This window comes from Ascaphus truei, chromosome 3, assembly GCF_040206685.1.
Source record: "Ascaphus truei isolate aAscTru1 chromosome 3, aAscTru1.hap1, whole genome shotgun sequence".
Lineage (NCBI taxonomy): Eukaryota > Metazoa > Chordata > Amphibia > Anura > Ascaphidae > Ascaphus > Ascaphus truei.
The window spans coordinates 398,850,738-398,874,481 of NC_134485.1; the positions used below are offsets into that span (position 1 = coordinate 398,850,738).

The 23,744-nt window shown below is 43.1% G+C and overlaps 1 protein-coding gene across 7 annotated transcripts in view; it reads right to left on the bottom strand.

Moving 5' to 3' along the window:
- Positions 1-23,744, bottom strand: part of FAT3 (FAT atypical cadherin 3) — a 555,353-nt gene that overhangs the window by 200,713 nt on the left and 330,896 nt on the right. For all 7 annotated transcript variants that reach the window (XM_075592531.1, XM_075592536.1, XM_075592534.1 and 4 more), the window contains exon 4: positions 6,757-6,818. In XM_075592531.1, the coding sequence (XP_075448646.1) occupies positions 6,757-6,818 (62 nt within the window). The remainder of the gene's footprint in view (positions 1-6,756; positions 6,819-23,744) is intronic.

Sequence of the window (23,744 nt, forward strand, 5' to 3'; positions counted from 1 at the left end):
ACTACTCTCCCCCTCATTTCCCTTCCTATGCATTAGCCTCTCTCCCTCCTCTCTATGGTTCTCATTAATTAAAATCTGCTAATGGGTGCAAATTGGTATACACAGTTATTAACAGTGTGAGACTGCAATGGATGCAAACCATGTTTATCATGAAATTAGCATCCAATATCTACCAGTCCAAGTTTGAGGTTCTACCATCTGCCAATATGCACATTTCTGAGCCTGTTTTCATTATTTATTATTTCTCCTAAATGTGTTTCTCATACATAAATGTTTTATTATGTAACAGCTGCCATTTCAGTACATTTTGTTGTCACCCCACTAAATGCAGTACCAATCTTATGTAGAATAACAGTGCACACAATATACATGAAGAAATACTGTATGACAGATTTTATTGGCATTCTCCAACATTGCACATAGATAAAAGCTCTAGTGAAGTGCAATTTTACACCTGTGTAGACTATTCAAAAGAGCATAGAAAGCTATATAAAAGTAACCTAAATAAACTGCTTCGCTGCTGGAGTCTGAGTTTTTATAATTTCTTGTCCATAAAAGTCTTACATGACAATCAACATTGCAGCTCCACAGCTTGGGGTTGTGCACATCTGACAAAGAGCACATTAAGCACGAACATGCATCTAGTTCTGTTATACAGCTTTCATGCAATGTAACCTCAGTAGAACAATCCACTCTTACCACTATACAGATGTGCACTGTAAAGCAGAACAGATTCATTTATTCTGGCAGGTGCAGGGTAATGCACAAAAAAGCTGCTAATAAAAAAAGTTAAAGAATCCCTTTCTCCTTCAGATCATCAAATGAGCTGTATGGTAAGAAAAATCTTTAAGAAAAACGTTAATGGAAGATCCCACCAAAAAAGGAATAGTGTCTAAGAATAAACTACGAACACTCGTTTAAATATTGAAGCAGGAATCTGACCAATATAACCAACTTCAAACTAGTCACAATCATTGAATACTCCGATGTCATGGGCAGTGTTTCAAAAATGATCAATGCAAAATGACAAACATCAACCAGACGACTAATCAGAAAAGAGACAGTCAAAACCCGCAGAAAAAGCACATTTTGCCTTTTTTTTATACTACCATAGGTTCCTCTTCCCTTTTATTTTTTGGGGAAATTTTGGAAAGGATGGGAACACACAGGGTCAGATTGATGGCACCGAGCCCCCACACATACAGAGGCCCTGCGCTCTTCCCCGCAACATTTAAACTGATTGCCGGGGGAGAGCTCGGGGCCTCTGTAAGCTCCGACATCTCCTGCTCCTCATCTCTAGCATCTTCTTCTTATGCACCACATCACGACAATGCGACGTAGCTGGAGGAGATGCCGGGGAAGGTAAGAGGCCCTGTCCTTTCCCCCCGGCACCCAGCCCCGCCAAACTCCTAGCAGGCACTGGGTACACATTTGAAATAGACCCTCTGCAACAAGAGTGCCGAGTAAAATGTCCCGTGCTGAATATGACTCCCATCTAATTGTATTGCACAAAACTACGGATGGGGAAGGGAAGAAAGGGACACACAACAAGAAGGTACAGAACAGTGTAGAAAGAATAACATGAGAAAAGAAGAGGAAAGAGGGATTGTTCAGAAAAGTGGAGTTAGAGGGTATCACCTAATACTTAAGTACTCATTTACTCTGCACTATTGTAACTGGGCTAAATGGCTATTGTTGCTTAATTCAGGATTAGTCAGATTTTTTTCCCACAGATAAGGGCATGGATAAACAATTGTATTATTTTCTTGTATAATGAAAGCTATATTATTACTGCTGTTTCCCAATAGTACTTTATTTAAAGAAGCAATCCAGCTAATGTTTTTTATTTTATTTTTAAAAACAGGATTGGAACCGGGGTTTGTCTGAAACTGAGCCGCTCTATTTTCAGCTCAACAATAGAGTTTGATAACTATTCTACAGCAATATATACTTAAAGTGTATAGATGTATTATTATTTTTTTGCACGTTTTGTATTTTAGGGTTTGTCCAATTTATCTCAGTTGCTTTTAAATATTTTGCTACTATTACCATGCAGTCTCTCAGACTCTCCAAACACAAAATCAAAGACTTATTGGGGAATACATAGAATCCCAGCACTCCTTTAAATAGTCAATCTTTTTTCCCCCTGTGCTATTCTCATTTAAAATCACAAAGTAAGCTTTTATTTACACAGGCTCCATTTCTATCACTTAATTGAAGCAACTGAAACAATTGTCAAAAGTCTGCACATGTACTGTACAAGCACATATCAGTATGGTGCTACAGCAAAATAATGGGGACAGGAAAAGATCATTGTAGGAAGCATGAAAAGGATTGTTAAAAGGCTACATCAACAATGTAGATATTGGCGAGGAGAGAGAGAATTCTGCAACTCTTCCCCTTGAAGCAGAGTGAGAAGAATAGTTCTTTTGCCACTAAACGCAAGAGTAACCACATGGAAGAATGGCAATGCTTGCAAAATAAAAACTAGGTCATAAAGTCATTGTGAGATTATATAATTTACTGATTTAATCAAGAGCTTTTTAAGTAAAAATAAGATAAATGGTTGGAAAACCGTATTAATGCTTTTTTCAATACTTTTTTTGAAGGTATGTTACAATGTGATATTTATTGGATGTCTGTTTTCACTCACCTTTTTCAAGTTGTTATGTTGTAGTTTTCCTTTTAGTTAAATATACTTTTTATATATAAATTAGTGTATAGATCATATTAGCATATCAAATATATTTTCTTTTATAAAACGACTCACCAGTACCATTTGAAGCATGGCACCTCTTACAAAGATAATCCCATTTTGCAGTGGACAGTGACAAAACACTTTCTTATAGATACAATTGTCACACAGTGTCGCAAAAAGTGAGGTTTCCTTAAATTGCTCTGATGCTGAATTTGGACTAACATTTCTGCAGCATTAACAGAGCAATCCATGCAATATCCTACATGTGGTTTTTTTTTAATAAACCAGTTCTGTAGTATTAGATAATACTGCATTATTTTTAATTCAACTTTGCATTTTTTTTAAATTCAACTTGTAATGCCATTTTCATGAGTTTTAATATACTGAGCATCCTTTGATTTCTATAGAAGGTTTTAGCACAATTCCCCATCGGTGCAAGATCTTTAGCACACTTCCCCATCAGTGCAAGATCTTTGAAACACTTTCCTATTTGTGATAATATGTTGCCAAGATTCCCAGCAGATTGAGCTGTAAACTGTAACAATAGCTAATGTTACCTTAGTAATATAAGAATACATTGTAGCTGCTGAGTTGCACTGATTGAAGGATTGATTGGAACTGAAACAGGAGCTACACCTCTTTAAGGCTTTGTACAGTCCATTGTAAAAAAAAAAAAAAAAAAAAAAAATTGCCAGGCTACAGCAATAAGATCAAATAAAGAAATCTTAATTTGAGGATTGCATTGTTAAAATTACTTAGATTTAAATTTCATTCATTGATCTTTGAGGTTGCACTTAAAACAGCATTTTATGCTGCGATGAAATATGTAGAGATGTGCAAACTTTTTGCTTAGTCAAACTTGGCTAATATCACCTATTTAAATTCAGTGCTTCGATACAAAAGTTAGTGGCAAATATGGTTAACGCTCAAAATTCAATGGACATTGAATTACTGCTGTGAAACGCTATGTACATGGAAGGTGCTATAAAGATATACATACATTGCAATCTCCACAGATATAGGTAGGAGATGTGCAGGGGGGGAGATGTGCAGGTGTGTGATGTGCAGGGGAGGAGGTGATGTGTGTGATATGCAGGGGAGGAGGTGATGTGTGTGATGTGCAGGGGAGGCGGTGATGTGTGTGATACAGTATGCAGGGGAGCGGGTGATGTGTGTGATGTGCAGGGGAGGGTGTGATGTGTGTGATGTGCAGGGGAGGGGGGTGATGTGTGTGATGTGCAGGGGAGGGGTGATGTGTGTGATGTGCAGGGGAGGGGGTGATGTGTGTGATGTGCAGGGGAGGGGGTGATGTGTGTGATGTGCAGGGGAGACGTTGATGTGTGTGATGTGCAGGGGAGGAGTTGATGTGTGTGATGTGCAGGGGAGGCAGCGATGTGTGTGATGTGCAGGGGTGGCAGTGATGTGCAGGGGAGGCAGCGATGTGTGTGATGTGCAGGGGTGGCAGTGATGTGTGTGATGTGCAGGGGAGCGGGTGATGTGTGTGATGTGCAGGGGAGGGGGTGATGTGTGTGATGTGCAGGGGAGGGGGTGATGTGTGTGATGTGCAGGGGAGGGGGTGATGTGTGTCATGTGTGTGATGTGCAGGGGAGGCGGTGATGTGTGTGATGTACAGGGGAGGAGGTGATGTGTGTGATGTGCAGGGGAGGCGGTGATGTGTGTGAGGTGCAGGGGTAGCAGTGATGTGTGTGATGTGCAGGGGAAGGGGTGATGTGTGTGATGTGCAGGGTGGCAGCGATGTGTGTGATGTGCAGGGGAAGGGGTGATGTGTGTCATGTGTGTGATGTGCAGGGGAGCGGGTGATGTGTGTGATGTGCAGGGGAAGGGGTGATGTGTGTGATGTGCAGGGGAGGAGGTGATGTGTGTGATGTGCAGGGGGGTGGTGTGTGTGTGATGCGCAGGGGAGGGGGTGATGTGTGTGATGTGCAGGGGAGGAGGTGATGTGTGTGATGTGCAGGGGAGAGGGTGATGTGTGTCATGTGTGATGTGCAGGGGAGGAGGTGATGTGTGTGATGTGCAGGGGGGTGGTGTGTGTGTGATGCGCAGGGGAGGGGGTGATGTGTGTGATGTGCAGGGGAGGCAGCGATGTGTGTGATGTGCAGGGGAGGAGGTGATGTGTGTGATGTGCAGGGGAGGGGGTGATGTGTGTGATGCGCAGGGGAAGGGGTGATGTGTGTGATGTGCAGGGGAGGAGGTGATGTGTGTGATGTGCAGGGGAGGAGGTGATGTGTGTGATGTGCAGGGGTGGCAGTGATGTGTGTGATGCGCAGGGGAGCGGGTGATGTGTGTGATGTGCAGGGGGGTGGTGTGTGTGTGATGCGCAGGGGAGGGGTGATGTGTGTGATGTGCAGGGGAGGAGGTGATGTGTGTGATGTGCAGGGGAGGGGTGATGTGTGTGATGTGCAGGGGTGGCAGTGATGTGTGTGATGCGCAGGGGAGCGGGGGATGTGTGTGATGTGCAGGGGAGGGGGTGATGTGTGTGATGTGCAGGGGAGGGGGTGATGTGTGTGATGCGCAGGGGAGGGGGTGATGTGTGTGATGTGCAGGGGTGGCAGTGATGTGTGTGATGTGCAGGGGAGGAATGATGTTGAGGGGAGATGTGTGTGATGTGGAGGACAGGTATTATGTGTATGGGAGAGGGGTAAGGGAGAGAGTTGGGGGCGTGAGGGAGAGGGGTGAGGGAGAGGGGTGAGAAAGGGGTGGGGTGTGTGGGAGATATAGAGGGTGTTGTCACGCAAGGCCGCCGACACTGGGGGTGTGTGGGGGAGTGGGAGAGAGAGGTTGGTGGGGGAGCAGGAGAGATGGAGAGTCTCCCAAGGCTGCCGACACTGGGGGTAGGTGGGGTGTGGTGGTGGGACTGGTGGAAACTGTAGTCCTGGGCCCCAGTAACGCTGTCGGCAGCCCTGTAAATATGCACATCTGGTTGAAGCCCCACATACAGTATATCGGGTATGTCACAGACAGCATAATAACTCTGCGCTACGGAATATATTATAAATAAATGATAATAATGATAATAGCAGATTCTGAGTCATGCTAATGGAGACAACGATCCCAGGCGCTGTGGGTTTTTCATTCTTTATATTGTATATAATATGTATGAATGAAAGAATAGTTGCAATCAGACAATATCACACGGTATGCTTGGCATGATGTCTTTCTATATCGATTCAACCCTAATTACAATATAATAATGTAACAGAACTGAAATGCTTACAAATATATATTTTAAAAAAAGGGGGGGGGGGGAGAAGTACATGGAACTGGTCCTTTCATATATTTTTAAACCTTCAGAGACACATATATATATATATATATATATATATATATATATATATATATATATATATATATATATATATATATTTGTGTGTATGAATGAATTTTCCATATATGATGTACAGTATGTCAGCTTTATAATATGATAGAACAAAGAATCCAGTTTACATACATTGCAAACGGAAATTACTATGCTTACTTCAGTTACCGTATTAAGAGACATACTGTAGCTACTGCATACCCCAATATATACTGTACCAAATATAACATTGTCTCAATTGGGGTATATCAGATTATAAGATCATTTATATTGCCATATGAAGTGTTAACTAGAAGCACATGGTTCTAATCATAAATTGTTTCAGAATCATTCCAAGTATATGGCTCATAAAGTACTAGGTTATCTTTCAGATTTTTGGTGTGTAGCAAATGCATTTGATAGAGGACATAAAAATACAATATTTGCTCGTTATCTACAACCAAAGTAAGTGTCATTCTGTGACACAAAATAGCTAACTAGAAAACAATACTCCCTAGTGACACAGGGACTGCACCGATTCATTACATTATATGACAGGACAATAGTAGCAAATGAGACATATGCAAATAACTGTTACAAAAATGATACAATGGATGGGGTGACCCTTCCAAATGAGACTACATTTCATTTCAATCACATTCTTAATCCTGGCTAAGAGAGCCAACGCAACAATGAGTATTGTTTCTAATGAATGCTGTAGCTCTTACAGCCAATACTTTACCTCAAGAAAGTGTTCTGCTTGCTGCTCGCGATCCAACTTTCGTGATGTAGTCGTAATGAGACCTGAGTGAAAGGAAAGAAGACATGATTTGATTTCCAAATCATCAAGCCAGCCATCGGAAACTTTTTTTAAAGTCATTTGTGGTCATGCTAATGCCACGCTCCTAAGCATCTTGGCTAAATGCAAACTCTAATTTCAATCACTTGCACGGAGTGAAAATGCTGAGCCCCTAAATTATTCAGGGCTTATAAAGGATTGAGCCGCATTTGTATAGCATCAGGAACATTCAAAATAAGTTTGGTGGGGGGGGGGGGGGGGAACTCAACAAATATACAATGATTGCCAATGTGGCTTGGGCTGGCCAATGAGCCTGTACAAACCCGACATGTTGTTAAACACTTTCAATAGGCTTTTTGTTCAGAATATAACGTCTTTAGTTCTTAGTTCACAAAAAGTGGTTGCGATCATTCAATTAGAAATACTCTGAACATCTTGGTAGCTGATAGTTTTATTTGAGGGAGAAAATGGATAAGGCAGGAGAGTAACAAACGTAACTCTTTTTCTAACGATGTGCCGGAGGGATTGTGGCATGCTGGCGCTGCTGCCCCTACGGCACTCAAGGGGTTAAAGTACTTAGTTATACATGTCTTAGCAAATATTTTTACTAAGATTAATTAGAAAATTAACAGTGTTTGTAATATACAGCTGCTGTTCTTAAAGAGGCAATCCAAGCGGGCGATTTTTTCTTTATCATAGGATTGAAGCAGGGGGTCTCTGGAGCTGAACTACCATTAATTTCCACTCAGGAGACCCCCTGCTTCTGGATATACTTACCTCCATAGGGAGTGCCGGTAGCCGCTCCGCTAGCAGGGTTCATATAATGGTGACGTTTCTAAACTCCAGTGTCCTGAGGGCCAATAGGAAGCCGTGACGTCATCAGGTTCGGCTTCCTGTTGACACGTGGGACACGAGCGCTTTAAAACTTTGACGAGACACCGGCACTCCCTTTGGAAGTCTGTATGTCGGGAAGCAAGGGAACATGGCGCTAAAATTAACGGGGTACAGTTACGGATACGCCCAAACCTATGTTTTAAAAAAAAAAAAACGTATTACTAAAATAAAATGCACGAATTGCTCTTTTAATAAGCATGTAGTTATCATTACAACAAAGTTTTTTGAAGATAAGTGGAGGTGGTATAAATCTACCAGAGACGGGCACCCTTCCATTGTGATGTTAGCGTGTAATGTATATGCGTTTAAACATTTGCTCTTCCAAATGTCCTGGAGTTAATCTTATATTAGAAAATCCTCTTTTTCCTATGAGAATGAGGATGGCTCGTTCGCCGAGTGTCACAGCTATCTCTTACGCCTTTATACACAGGTTACATCTTGCATTCATTTCCTTATATGTAACACCTAATACAGTACATTGCGAGTACATATTATACATTGAACAGAACCAAACCTACAACATTACATCAGAAATGTTACATCACAAATGTTGGCATGTCTGGCACAACTAGAACAGTTTTATTGATTCAATGTATGAACGCAAGAGCAGCTAAAAGGTCATAGCCGGCAAATGCTATTCCTACGGTCAAATGAAAATACAAACAGGAATCAGAAAAAGATCAACGACATAAGTCCATATTTACTAAGCAGTACTATGCTACAAGAAACTTTTAGTCCATTCAAGTGATATACATATTATTCTTCTATAAGGTTGTGGAACAGTCAATTGGATCCATTAATTTTCTCCGTAGCTGGTCAACATGATATAACCATCTCTACTATTATTAGTGAATATTAAAGATCAGATTCACATTGGCAACTGCCTTTAAATTTGTTTACCGACTACCATACCCCGCCAACCCCCCCCCCCACCCCAAAAAACCCCCATGAAAAAAACATCTTATTGTTTTATTTAAAATACCACAATATAAGATGGGATGAATGGATAAACACGAGTGTATAATCACCATAAATGTGATGCAGATACAGAAATATTAACACAAGGGTTTACATAACTGATGATTTCCAACGTGACTTTCACAAATTGATGATGCCAGCATGGTGGTGCTTTAGCTTTACTTTGCATGTAAAGTAGCTGAAATGTATTATGCATTTAGCTTTCTAGACAATAATCCATTATGAAAAGTCAGTAGTAACTGGAGGGTAACCTGTCCAAGCAGCGTGCTGCTTACATAGAATCCTATACAAGCCAATGTCAGAGATTAATGTGATAACTCTACCTACATACAGTATTGTTCATAATTCAGGCAGCATTTATTATATCCAATTCTAAACTTATAAACGTATTTAAAAAGGTGTGCCAGTTTATTAAACATACTTTAAATATATCAGAATAGCTTGTAACTTTGGTTTATTGGTTTTACCTGGCTGTAAAAGGATAGTTTACATTTTGAAAAGCGTGTAGGGACTGGGACATCTTATTCCAGTCTCAGAGAATTGACCCAATAATCTAGCTGTCTTTATACACTTTAGGTCTATGATTAATGATTGCATGTACCGTAATGTAGCTTTCATATTTTCAGCCTGTGTGCGAGGATAATGGCAGGAAAACTATCGCTGTTCCCATAGTTCTTAGCAACAGGACTACTCCAAGTTTCTTGTTACAGTAATAGAAAAAGCAAACGGCGAAACACACCCACTTCAGTTCTGCACTATAATTTACTTTAGACACTGTTATGTCTACTTGAAAAATTGAGACAATTGCTAGACAATTAAGGGTTTCCTTCTCCACAAACAGTTAGACCTTTATACACCATTCTTCGTTTTTCTTTTTTAAGTGTTTTACCATAACTTTTAAACCACTCCATATAGAGGTCACTAAGCTATAAGACTTGTTTCTTCTGTCTTCAGTCTACATCAATCTGACACATAACTCAAGCACAAAAATAAAGACAAGCAATGTATACACACACAGCTTACTACACTTATCTATTTATTTGTGTATTCATTTATGTATGTGTAGGTATATATATATATATATATATATATATATATATATATATATATATATATATATTTATTTATTATGTATGTAGCCAGGTCCCCTCTGGCTCCCCAGACATTCGGTTCTCTCACTCTTACCTGTGACAGCGTGAGGGCAGTTGCAGGGTGATCGCGTCACCGGGGGCTCGCGGCGACATCGGCTACAGGGCGCCGCCATCGTGTGCGTTCGCGCATGCGCGGAAGCTCGCGCACGCGCAGTATGCCCCAGAAGCGACACGACGGCCATTACAGGGAGTAGGAAGAGGCGCTCCATAGTCAGGGACATCCCCCAGTTCACACATGCGCAGTTAGCAGCGGTGGCGGCCATTACAGTTCGCGCACGCGGCCCCAATGTAAAAGAGGTCTTGAGTGGACTACAGCTCCCAGCAGCCTCTGGGGACTGCCCTTTCACCCCTATCACCTGCTGCATTGAAGCCAATAGGGTTTACAGATTCTCCTGCAGCAAAGAAGATAAATTGTTGTGTGCAGACAGGGAGTGTCAGTAGGATCCAGGAAGAGATTGGGGAAGGTAGTGTACAGAGAGCAGTGCTCTGCTGTACTAGGCCAGAGAAACCCCAGGCCCCAGGTAGGCCCCACTAGGTTAGTGGGTAAGTTCATAGGGAAGGCCCCTTAGGTAGGGACCCTGCCCTTAGCTGAGAGTGAGTCTAGTCAGTGACACAGCTGCAGTGCTGTGTGCTCTGACAAGAAGAGAAAGTGTTGCTTTGCAGTGCAGCACAGCAGTTAGTTTGACAGTTTCAGGAAAGGCCCCTTTCAGTGCAAGGTGGGGTTTGCTTTCTATAGTACCCAGTTCTATGTGATATCACTGGGCTCAGACAGGCTCTACTACAAGAGACATTCTGTGGGTGCGACGCTCCACGAGGGAGACACCTCATGCGGAGGCGGATTCCTGTTCCTGCGTCAGACCCTTTTCAAAGTTCTTTACACCCGGCACAGACGTATGCCCGGGCAGGTATCGTATTAAGTGCACCAACCAAACCGGTACATCAGGCGCTGATCCCGCCTATAGGTTCTGGGTCTCTTAGTGGACTCGTGGGACTCTGGGTACACGGTGTTGGGGGAGGAATAAGGTGTGGGGGTTAAGGCACTGAGAAGACGGGTAGTTGTGCCTATGAGTGTCATAGAGGGACACTGTCAATGTCATATTGTTGATGTATGTTTTGTTATGCATAGAGCTTTTGATACTTTATATTGTGATACTATGTGTTATGTTACTGATCCCTATAGTAAACCCTTTTAGCCATAACCTTTGGTGTGGGCTGGTTACTTTATGGATGTTCCTATGTGAGGGCCACTCTACACTCCTAGAATCTCACATAGGTGGAGGCGCTGACCGAAGAAACGTTCCAGAGAAGCACCCCAGGTTCCCATCAGCGGAGGCTCAGACCTCCTGTGAACCTGCAGGTATACGCACCACACCTGGTAACATATAGGTTCCCCCTCACATACACTCTATATGCGATTGGGTGGGGAATACCGGTTACATGTATAATTACACACATACACATTCTTGCGTATTTGTATTGATACTGTGTACATGCGACTATGTATCCCTTCACCTGTCTCTACCTGTAATGTAACCATATTTTTTTTTATAACTCTATGCCCAGGAAATACTTGAAAACGAGAGGTAAATCTCAATGTATTACTTCCTGGTAAAAAATTTTATAAATAAAAATAAATACTTATGCACAGTATATCTCTATATATACCTATGTACTTATCTACGTACAGCTTTAGTTATTTATCTTTCTATATACCAGCCAACTTAACGGTCTACTAGCCTATTTCCTTAATAAAATCTATATTGCCTATTTTCTCTTTCTTTCTCATTCCCTCTTTCCTTTCTCCCTCTGTCACTCTGAAACTTTCACCCAATCAATCCTGCAGGCTTTTCTTACAATTTTTTTCAACGTTTTATCTTTTATTTGACTTCCTTAATTCTCTGTTTCCACTCCCGATGTGTCCTCTTAATGTCTTTTCCAGTGTCTCCTAACTCACTGAAACCTGTCATCATAACTCTGTGCCCAGAACATACTTGAAAACGAGACCCAACTCTCAATGTATTACTTCCTGGTAAAACATTTGCTAAATAAATAAATAACACTAACTGTGGCTATTCAACGGGACTCATGGACCGTTTAAATCCTTTAACAGCATGTGCACTGTGCGCGCCTCTCCCGCTCTTCCCTGCCAAGTACTTCCCTGCACAAAAGGTCTCTTCCCCTCCACTAGGGGCTCATCAGGGTCGTTACCAATCGTTTCACAAGCCCAGGAACGCCCCAAGCCCTGATAGGAGTGTGTGTGGGGGCAGTGTGGCTGCGCAGACATGAAGACCGTGTCTCCAGCACAGCGCATATCTGCGGCGCCCCTTAAATGCAGGTTCTTCCGGTTATGCGCATTACAATGCCATTAAAGTTGTGAATGTCAAACGTTACTGCCTGTAATGGCCAAAAACAAAAAAGTGCTTTTATAATGTAAAACAAGGGTAATTACTTCGTAAACCCAACAGATATTTTCAGAATCAATTTCTCCTAATAGAGTACTGTACCTGCACAGCAGTTACTATTTTGAATGCTACTTAAATGCTACTGAATAAACAGATTTCTTTTAATCGTAGTAAAAACGGCACATAAGCACGTTGAAAATACATCCTATAGACGGCCTTTTAATTAAAACACATTTTCCCGTTCTAAATAAGGCAGCAGAGTTCACTTGAAAGCTACAATCTACACTACAGCATGTACCAGATGGTGCCGATCTCGGTGCCAGGAAATAATAATCATATATACTGTAGCTGTGTATCAGAATAGTTTCTGCTACATATTGATTACCGCAGGAGGGAAGTGTGTTACTTAGTACTCCAAATGGGACCTCGGCACACACTTTCTACATGTGCTCAATACTATATTATGGACGTTGCTCCTGGGCGACAAAAATAAACAAGCTCAGCCAACACAGTTTAAAGCTGAAAGGGCTACAAAACCAAACATAGAAAAAAGAAACACTAACTGCGGCAGCAAAGCCTGTGCTAGCCCTATTATTCCTTATTCAGAACACAGATCACTTAAGCAACAAGAGGCACAAAAAGAGCCTTACCGTCTGTTGCTAAGATGACATCACCACTTAAGCTTTAACATGCCGTTCAGGACAGTGTATCCCATGCACTTCTATTCAATAGGCCTGTAACCATCAGCAAGGCAATGAACTTTCACAGGACAAAAGTACTTGGCACACACAGAACCTGATTAATCTCAGGTCTGTCATGGATTTATACTCCGGTTTTAGCTAAAGACGTGTAATCTTACTTCTGCTTAACATTTAGCACGAGCTGACATTTTTGGGATAAAGTTACTACAGAAAACATGATAGGACTAGAGCACAGCATTCAGCATTACGCAGTCCGGTCTCATCATGCCGAGCCAAATGGCTACGGCGGTTTACCATAGTTTTACAGCAGCGTGTTCCCATTCTGTCCTCTCAAACTCCACCCTCAGTCTCTAGCGGGGGTGGCCAACTCAAACTCAAGTCCTCCCACCAACAGGACTGGAGTTGGCCAGCCCTGGTTTATAACCGGTGAAACTGTTTGTTAATGCTGCACCAGCCAGGAACGCTCGCGGCCCCACGCCTCTTACCTTCTCTCCGGTCATTTGACGTCACGACGCCGCATTGTCATGGCGACGTGTCGCCAGAAGCCGGCTGAGAGCAGGTAAGAGGGAGTTCCAGAGGCCTCGCGCACTCCTCCCAGAGGCCTCGCGCACTCCTCCCAGAGGCCTCGCGCACTCCTCCCAGAGGCCTCGCGCACTCCTCCCAGAGGCCTCGCGCACTCCTCCCAGAGGCCTCGCGCACTCCTCCCAGAGGCCTCGCGCACTCCTCCCAGAGGCCTCGCGCACTCCTCCCAGAGGCCTCGCGCACTCCTCCCAGAGGCCTTGCGCACTCCTCCGGTAATTTTATTTAAATGTTGTAGGGAAGAGCGTGGTGCCTCTGGAAGCGCCACCCACCCCCCAGAAAATGATGCCCCCCAGTTTGCACACCCCTGCCATAAAGTACTGCTCATTCCACCACCCAACTTAGAGGAATCACCCAAACAATTTGATACACTTACAGAACATTGCGGGTGTGTAAATTATGTTTTCTTGGCCTATTTAGGGTGCATAATGACAGTATCAAATATTTCACTGGTACTCTGCAAATGTGATTGCTACACTGTACTTTTCAAATCAGCTCTTAAACTTCCTGGTGTTCTAATATCAGAACATTAGAATGGTGAGATCTGTGAGATATTTATTGATTGCCACCAGCTTGTTTTAATTTTCCCCTGTTAACATTACCACATGTGTTTATTTAGCTGGGGAAGTGTGCAGCTCAGTGTGCTAAAACCTGCTAAAGAAATCAAAGGCTGCTCAGTATAATAGAACTCCTTAAAGCAGCAAAACGTGATATCTTATATCTTTTTTAAAAATAAATCAGTTCTGTAGTATTAGATAATAGTGACTGTTTTTTTTTTATTTTAAATTCAACACAATGCCATTTTTAATATACTGAGCATCATTTGATTTCTATATCATTTAGCCCACCTCCCAAGCAGTGAAGATATTTGTAACACTTTCCTGTTTGTGATAATTTGTTGCCAATGTTCCCAGCAGTTTGAGCTGCAAACTGTAACAATAGATAATGTTACCTTAGTAATATCTGGATACATTGACGCTGCTAAGTTACATTGGCTGAAGGATTGATTGGAACTGAAAGGCAGCCATTTAGTTAGGCGAACACCAAACGATTGCCAGCTTAGGTAAGAATGTAAAATTATACATGGTCACATATTTTACATATACCAATAGGAAAGACAAAATTAAAAAAAGGGGTTGGTGGAAGTAGTATAGCTGCTTTAAAAATGGCATTAAGAGTTGAATAATAAATAAAAACGCAACAAGTATTATCTAATACAACAGAACTGATTTGAAAAAGAAAAACACACATGTCGGATATTGCATTGATTGCCTCTTTAAATACTGTAACTATATTTGCACAAACACAATATTTAAACATATGGACTGGACTGTGTGTTTCTCTGGGTTTCTTGGGCTTGTCATTGGTGGAAAAATAAATCACAAAATAGTATCACTAAGAAATCACTCTTATGGCTGATGGTGAACAGCAACATACAATAGTGTATCGCCCTACAGTTAACAATACCCAGCAGCAGCCAATCAAGATGGAAGAAGCTGCCCAGTCCCCTAGCAACAGCCCTGCTCTCTACCTGCTTGGGAAAATTGGGGAGGCCCCCAAGCCGGTCAGGTAACTATGTCCAGAGAGGTCATTCTGGGCACATACATGTCCAGTATTACCTCTAATTTTTTACTGGACAGTGTCCAAATACAGGACAGTCCGGTTCAATACTGGACACCTGGCAACCCTACTACGAGAACGTGGAATAACATTTTGAATCATATATTTTTTTAAAGACTTACGACCATACATGCTTTACAGTGGCGGACGCCTTTATTCTAAAGCGGCCGCCACCGCAAAGTGCGGGCAGACGCGGCTGTCCCGCGGCTGTTTCCTGGCGCGTGCCGCGCGTCACAGTGGCGCCGGTGACACCGTGCCAGGGTTCCCCGGCATCCCCGAAGTGCCGAATGTTGATGGGGTAAGGGGAAGATGCGGAGCAGCCAGGGGGAGCAGCTGGGGATCGCGAGGTGAGCAGCCAGGGGTCGCGAGGCGCTACGAAGATGCGCACGCGGGGAGGGGAAGGCGGCTGGCGCGCGGCCAAGTTCGGCGCCCAGCCGAAAGCAATTGCGGGCAAACGTTAGGATAAAGCTGGCCGCAGCAGTATAAATATATATATTATGCATGATCTTAACATCGTGGCGATTATGGATCTGAAAGACAACAATGTTTACTAAGGGAAGAAATTGTGACATTTGAAACAGTATTTTTCTTTTTTTTTTAGGGTATGTGATTGGAGCTGACAACATTTTGCAGTTTAAACCTTTCCTACAGCGATTAGGTTAATATTCAACATATTTTGTCGTATCTCATCATTTCAATCATCACTTGTTCTGCATAGCAATTTCTGGAGCCTAAGACTACTAGGGGAACAGATAGCAGGGGAATTCCTCTGTCACTTGTGAGGCAGTGCAGACTTTCAAGCCTGTCATCACACTCACACTTGTGCACAGTAATCGCTTGTGGCACAAAATCCATGTGTGTGTGCACACACACACACACACATATATATATATTAGCAGGCTGTCATGATCTGGAAACCTTAATTCAAAACAGTGCTGTGGCTAGTTTGTGTAAGTATAACTGATATAAATATAGAATATAATAATAATAATAATAATATAATGATGATAGGGGGCTTCAGAAAGGACTGGGAGGTCTGAAACGTTGGTCCATTTTTCTTGTGTTTACCCCCTGATTCTTGCAGATGAATTAAACCTGATATAATATTGATCAAATCTGGTGAGTGCTGCAGATTTTTCTTTTTTGTATCTATCTATTTTGTTGCTGGATGGTGATCCAGGCTGCACTGCTAGCACCCTGATCTACTTACCTTACCCATATAGAATGACCTGAACATTTTGTGATAATATATATATAGGGAACCATGTTAAAAATGGTTTTTGAGGCAAAAAGTGACACTGTGTGTTCATTTGCATGTCATTTCCCAGAATCCCTTGCTGCAGTGGAAATGCTGTATGCTGGGTGATAATGGGGAAAGGCGGGGTTGCAGACCTGCCTAAGACATGCAAATGAGCATACAGTTGTATTTGCATATTTGCTTTCCTGTGGTGGGTTTTTGTCACTTTTTTTACTCACCATAACTTAACTCAGTATTATGGTATAGCCTATCCCATAGCCTCTTTGAATACCCAGTTAAATCAGCCCCACACTGATGAGACCCATTAAGGTCGAAACAGCTGTCTGTGGGTGGTTTTCTGGGTATGCACCTTAACCCTGGCTGTGCTCAAAGCTGTGACCATGCAGCAAGCTTAAGCCTATAGGGAACCATGTAAAAATGGTTTTTGAGGCAAAAAGTGACACTGTGTGTTCATTTGCATGTCATTTCCCAGAATCCCTTGCTGCAGTGGTAAATCACCTCAGCAGAGGGGCAGGTGGTGCCAGGTAAAGGTAAATAATAGGAGTCATTAATGATCACCAAGGTGATCAAAATACCAGCACGGCACAGGGAGTAGAAGAAATACAGTAGGGGTCTATTCAGTCCATCATGCAGACATATCCCCACACTTTTGTCCCCAGTGGGACCTTCTTCCCCAAAACGTGAATATCATACTGTATGCATTTTTCGATAATGTGTGTTTTCTGTCTATAGCTTAACACTATAACTACTACTGCACGCAACAGGAAAAACAGTGTTGCTAAAGATGGATTTAACCCTTCCAGCGCTAATGTGATTAATGAAAGCACAGATCAATGCATTCTGCCACAATATAGCAGCAAAGGAGTTAATAAAGTAGATTCTGACCATAAGCACTTTGGCCTGGATTCATTAAACGGTACTCACAACTCTGTTGCGCATTAACTCCCATTCATTTGCAAAGGTGTTAAAGTGTGCTATAGCTTAGCATCCTTTCGTTCCTTAAACCAGGGGAGTGCAAACTTTTACTGCTGCGCCCCCCTGTCTTAGCTGCATCGAGCTTGCGCCCCCCCTCCTACCTTGCCGGTGCGTCAAATGACGCTCCGGGGTCACGTGACGTAATTTGACGCCTGTGACGTCACATCACATGATCCCGCGGCGTCATTTGATGCCGCGTTGGCGTACGAATCACGGTAAGTTTTCTTGTTGCAGAGGCCTCATGCGATCCCCGGCATTTAGTGCCTGGGGGAAGAGCGTGGGACCTCTGCAACGGCCCGTGCCCCCCAAGACAAATCTCCCGCCCCCCCTCCCTTGGGGGCACCCCCCCAGTTTGCGCACCGCTGCCTTAAACAACCTAACTGGCATAAGAAATGGGAAACTTCTGACATTTAAATAAAAGTGGTGCCATTCTGTGGGGAGATGGCTGTGTAATTGCTTAGAGCAGGGGTTCTCAACTCCAGTCCTCAAGGGCCACCAACAGCTCAGGGGTTAAGGCTATCCCTGCTTCAGCACAGGTGGCTCAATCAGTGTCTGAAGCAGCGATATCCTGAAAACCTGACCTGTTGGTGGCCCTTCAGGACAGGAGTTGCCCGCCCCTGATCTAGGGAAATCAAAATGTGAAGCCGCAGACACATTATTGGAGGGTTTTATGCCACCAGAATGGTGTTTCTTTATTTATTTATACTAACAAATGGAAAATAAAGTTATGGACCCCGAGGCAGAATGTGTCACACTGTATTATATTATTTGTGGGAAGTAATGTTATTGTCACATTGATGTATGTGGGGAACAAGCAGTCAAACCCAAAGCAAAGCCACGCAGTCAAAATTACATTTTTTTTATGCGTCAATTTAATGGCAACAATGCCGTTTGCCAGCTTGATACATCGTCCTTGTGTGCATTGGTGTTATTACCTGTGAAGTAAAATGCAGACACATGCTGTATATTTGTAGCAAACCCCTTTGTGTATACAAGGAATGATACTTTCCATAACTATTAGTTACCACAAAGGTCACGTGCAGCATAAATCACTGAGCTGATTACCACATTACTGAGTCTGTTACTGCTGAAATAATGCTTAAATCCCCCTGTTGCCATGGAGATTGGTTAGCAGGTATGTATCAAATACAATCACCGTAGTTCTCTTTCCATGGCTATCGTAGTGATTTGATTATTTTTCCAAGCTTTGTCATATATAACTGAAGAAAGCTAAGGCAGTGACAGAGAAATCTTAGTTTAAACAAGTGTTTGACACAAATACCAATATCTGAAACAACACCTAACAAACGCAAATATCTCTAACATTTAAAAATCTAAAGGTCCTTCATGGTTTTATTATGTATGTATGTCTTTATTTATATATAGCGCCATTAATATACGTAGTGCTTCCCAGCAGCAATACACGCGACAATCATATAAATAACAAATAATACAAATAACATATAAAGGGAAGAAATTCTTCAGACATAAAAGTGACATGTAGGAAAAGGAGTCCACGCTCCGAAGAGCTTACAATCTAATTGGTAAGAAGGAAGAACATACAGAGACAGTAGGAGGGTGTTCTGGTAAGTGCGTCTGCAAGGGGCCAAGTCTGTGTAAGAGGTGTATAGTATCAGCTACAGAGTTACTCATATGCTTCCTTAAGTAGGTGTTTTAAGGTGGGTCTTAAATGTGGATAGAGAGGGTGCTAGTCAGGTATTGAGGGGAAGGTGTGGGGCAGTCAGTGAGAAAGGTTTAAGGCAAGAGAGGGCTTTAGATACAAAAGGGGGTAGAGAAAATACATCCTTCTGCAGATTAATTCTTATTAACTTTGATTTATAGCATAACTCCTTAGCACCAAAGTAGTTGATATAGAAACATAGAATTTGATGGCAGATAAGAACCCCTTGGCCCATTTAGTCTGTAAAATCTGTGAAAACCCTTATGTCTATACATATTATACTATATAATCAAAATATGTTTAATTCCCTTACAGTATTAGCCGCTACCTCCTCGGTTGGGAAGCTATTCCACAAATCCACCACCCTTTCCATGAAGACGTACTTACTCATATTTCCCCTTAGCCACTAACTTTCTATTGGTCTCGGTTTCCGCTACTGGCTTGGTAGCCGTTTGTTGTGCTGAGCGATATTTTTGTGAAATCTTCCTGTTGCACTTGAAATGTTATGGTTCAAAATGTAAATGTCAAAGGCACTGAACTTGGCTCTGTTTGATTCCAGACTTACTTCCTTTGTATTTCTTCTCCACAGTAGATAAGAGCCGTCCGTGTGCATTTAGGGCTAGGAAACTTCCGGACCTTCTTTAGCTACTCAAACATAAAACAGGTGAGCCTAAGCCTCGGGCACAAACCTGTGCCATTTCTTTAACTGTTATCAAAACAAAATCACTACGGTTTTTAAGCTGTGTATACTTAACTCCTTCCAAGATTCTATTTGAAAGAATGTTTTCATCAAAGATTCTTTATAAAGGTGAATAAAAACGGAGTTGTTCGTTCTAGCCCCAGGCAGAGAAGGACTCAGAAATCATTTCCATGCCTTTTTAAAGCTCTTTTTGTATGTTGGGAATATGCTCAATACATGATCTGTATTCTTCGTAACTTCCAGGGATATTGTCCTGTACATACACCAGCCCCCTTCAGAGTATGTAATAGTTACATTAATACCTTTATTTTTAATCCTCTAACACAGGAATGTGGGTTTTCCCAGTATTGAAGAAACAATCAGATGCTATATATAATGCTGTATTCTGGGCAATATGATCAAGGTGTATATACATTACAAGTACGACCCAAACGTGACGGAGAGGAAGGGTGGTGGGGGAAGGAAGGGGAATGACTCAAAGGAGGTGGGGAAAAGGGGGAAGGGAAAAGGGTATAAGACAACAGTGGGAAAGAGAAATGTGGTAGGATGAGGGGGGCAACGTTTCGGGGGGGTGTTGCCCCTTCTTCAGGCCCATTCCCACAGACCCATAGGGCTTATGGTACTTCCCTTCAGTCCGACCACGTACTCCTCCCTCCCACATTTTCATAACTGTGTCAGAATTTTACAAACATGGTACTACAGTATGTACAGCAGGGGTGGCAAACCGTTTTTCCGGCGTACCAATAAATGGGCATAGCATTTATGGGTGGGCCACTGTCCTACTTCCCTCTACATCTGGTTTAAATGAATAGCTAAACGTTAAATAGTAAAAAAAAAGGAAACAAGGATAATAAAAACATTAAAATATCACAAACATTTATTATTGAGAAGGGGTGGAAAAACTTGAAATCCTAATAAAAAATTTAAAAAAAGATTCTGAATTTAAAATGTCTCTGTGATTTCAGTTAAGATCTTCTCATTATTAGGATTTAGTTGAGGTTGATAACAGAAGCAGAAGATATTAAAAGTTAATTTTCAAAATATATGTTAACATTCATTTAAAAATGAATGGTGGGTAGAAAAGTGAGATCTTGGGTTTAAGAAGCGCTGTCCTGGAAAGCTGTGAAATGCAGTATGCATAAACGTAAAGGGGTCCATATTAAAATGGATGAGAAGTAAAAGAAGGACACACTTAATTTCTATTGGTCATTCAAGGATCATGCTCATTTGCATGCCATTACCCAGAATCCCTGGCTGCAGTGCAAGCACTGTTTTGCTATGTGATAATGGGGAAATACAGGGTTACAGACCTGTCTGCGACATGCAAATGGACCACAAGTGGTATCTTTATTTACTGTGGATCACCCTCTTCTCCTTCACATTCTCCATACTCTTGGTATTAGGAACAAAGCTCTATCCTGGATCTCATCCTACCTCTCCCATCGTACTTTCAGTGTCTCTTCTGCTAACACCTCCTCCTCCTCTATTGATCTCTCTGTGGGGGTACCCCAGGGCTCTGTCCTGGGACCTCATCTATTTTCTCTGTACACACTCTCTCTAGGTGACCTAATAACATCTTTTGGGTTTAAATATCACCTCTATGCTGACGACACACAAATATACTTTTCAACACCCGACCTTACACCAGCTATACAGACCAAAGTTTCTGAATGTCTCTCTGCTATATCATCCTGGATGGCCCTCCGTCGCCTTAAACTCAACATGGCTAAAACAGAGCTCCTCATACTTCCTCCCAAACCTGGCCCTACTACCTCCTTCCACATTACTGTTGGAACTACGATCATTCACCCAGTAGCCCAAGCACGCTGCCTAGGGGTCACACTCGTCTCCTCTCTCACATTCGCCCCTCACATTCAAAACATTTCTAAAACTTGTCGCTTTTTCCTCCGCAATATAACAAAGATACGCCCTTTCCTCTGTTGCTCGACTGCTAAAACTCTGACTCAGGCCCTCAATCTCTCCCGTCTTGATTACTGTAACCTCCTGCTGTCCGGCCTTCCTGCCTCTCACCTGTCTCCCCTACAATCTATCCTAAATGCTGCTGCCAGAATCACTCTACTCTTTCCTAGAGCTGTCTCAGCATCTCCCCTCCTGAAATCCCTCTCCTGGCTTCCAATCAAATCCTGCATCTCACACTCCATTCTTCTCCTCACTTTTAAAGCTTTACACTCTTCTGCCCCTCCTTACATCTCAGCCCTAATTTCTCGCTATGCACCATTCCGACTCTTGTGTTCTGCTCAAGGATGTCTTCTTTCTACCCCCTTTTTATCTAAAGCCCTCTCCCGCCTTAAACCTTTTTCACTGACTGCCCCACACCTCTGGAATGCCCTTCCCCTCAGTACCCGACTAGCACCCTCTCTATCCACCTTTAAGACCCACCTTAAGACACACTTGCTTAAAAAAGCATATGAATAGCACTGTGGCTATTCTGAACACATGATACATAAAGCTTGGCCCCCTGCAGACGCACTTACCAGAACTCCCTCCTACTGTCTCTGTACGTTCTCCCTACCTACCAATTAGATTGTAAGCTCCTCGGGGCAGGGACTCCTCTTCCTTAATGTTATGTTTATGTCTAAAGCACTTATTCCCATGATCTGTTATTTATATTATCTGTTATTTATTCGATTACCACATGTAGTACTACTGTGAAGCGCTATGTACATTAATGGCACTATATAAATAAAGACATACAATACAATACAAATACTGTTAATATTCATACTGTAAGTTTCCCCGTCACATTTTTTTAATTTTAAGGATTTCATAATGTTCCTTGCATGGTTTTTTGTAGCCAATTTTTCTTTTTCGTTCCTTCATCACGCGGCCACAAGATGGCCACTTTTGATGTAAAGCAGGCCTGCACAACATACGGCCCGTGAGCCGCATGCGGCCCGCCTGGCCTCTCTGTGCGGCCCGCGATGACTCCGGCCGGGCACCAGTTAATTAAATAAATAAAATTTTAAAAAAAAAGTTTTTAAAAAATGGCGGCGATTCCCGCGATTCACTCCCCCCCGGGTTTTGCGGTGCGCGAGTCGGCGGCGGTGCGCGGGGCAGCAGCGTGAAGAGGATGCGGCAGCCGTGAGTATTTTTTTTTTCAATAGCAGGTCAGAGCATGCCGGGGGCGGGGCTTAGTACCGGGAGGATGTGCTGAGCTATGGTGTGTGTGTGTGTGTCTCTCTGTAACGGGTTGCAGGGGGTGGGGGGTGGGAGTGAAAAACGGGCTGCAGGGGGTGGGGGTGGGTGGTGGGAGTGAAAAACGGGCTGCAGTGGGGGGAGTGAAAAACGGGCTGCTGGGGGGGGTGGGAGTGAAAACGGGCTGCTGGGGGGTGGGAGTCAAAAACGGGCTGCTGGGGGGGGTGGTAGTCAAAAACGGGCTGCTGAGGGGGGTGGGAGTGAAGGAGGGGAGGGGTGAGGTATGAGGAGGGGGAGATGTAATGTTTTTTTCTGTATCACAATAAGAAAACAGTTAAGTAAAAGTTGCGCGCTAAAAGATATTTTTCGTGGTAGGTGCGCTATGGGTTTGGGGGGGGGGGCTGCTCCTTTCATTTGTCCCGGGCCCCATGATTTCTGTTGGGGCCCTGTGGGTGATGTGAGGTGCAGGGAGGCGATTGGAGGTGCAGGGGGGGGTCATTGGAGGTGCAGGGGGGGTCATTGGAGGTGCAAGGGGGGTGATTTGAGGTGCATGGGGGGTGATTTGAGGTGCAAGGGGGGTGATTTGAGGTGCAAGGGGGGTGATTTGAGGTGCAAGGGGGGTGATTTGAGGTGCAGGGGGGTCATTGGAGGTGCAAGGGGGAGAGTGATGTGAGGTGCAAGGGGGGAGAGTGATGTGAGGTGCAGGGGGGAGAGCGATGTGAGGTGTAAGGGGGGAGAGCGATGTGAGGTGCAAGGGGGGAGAGCGATGTGAGGTGCAAGGGGGGAGAGGGATGTGAGGTGCAAGGGGGGTGTGATGTGAGTGCTGTGCAGGGGGG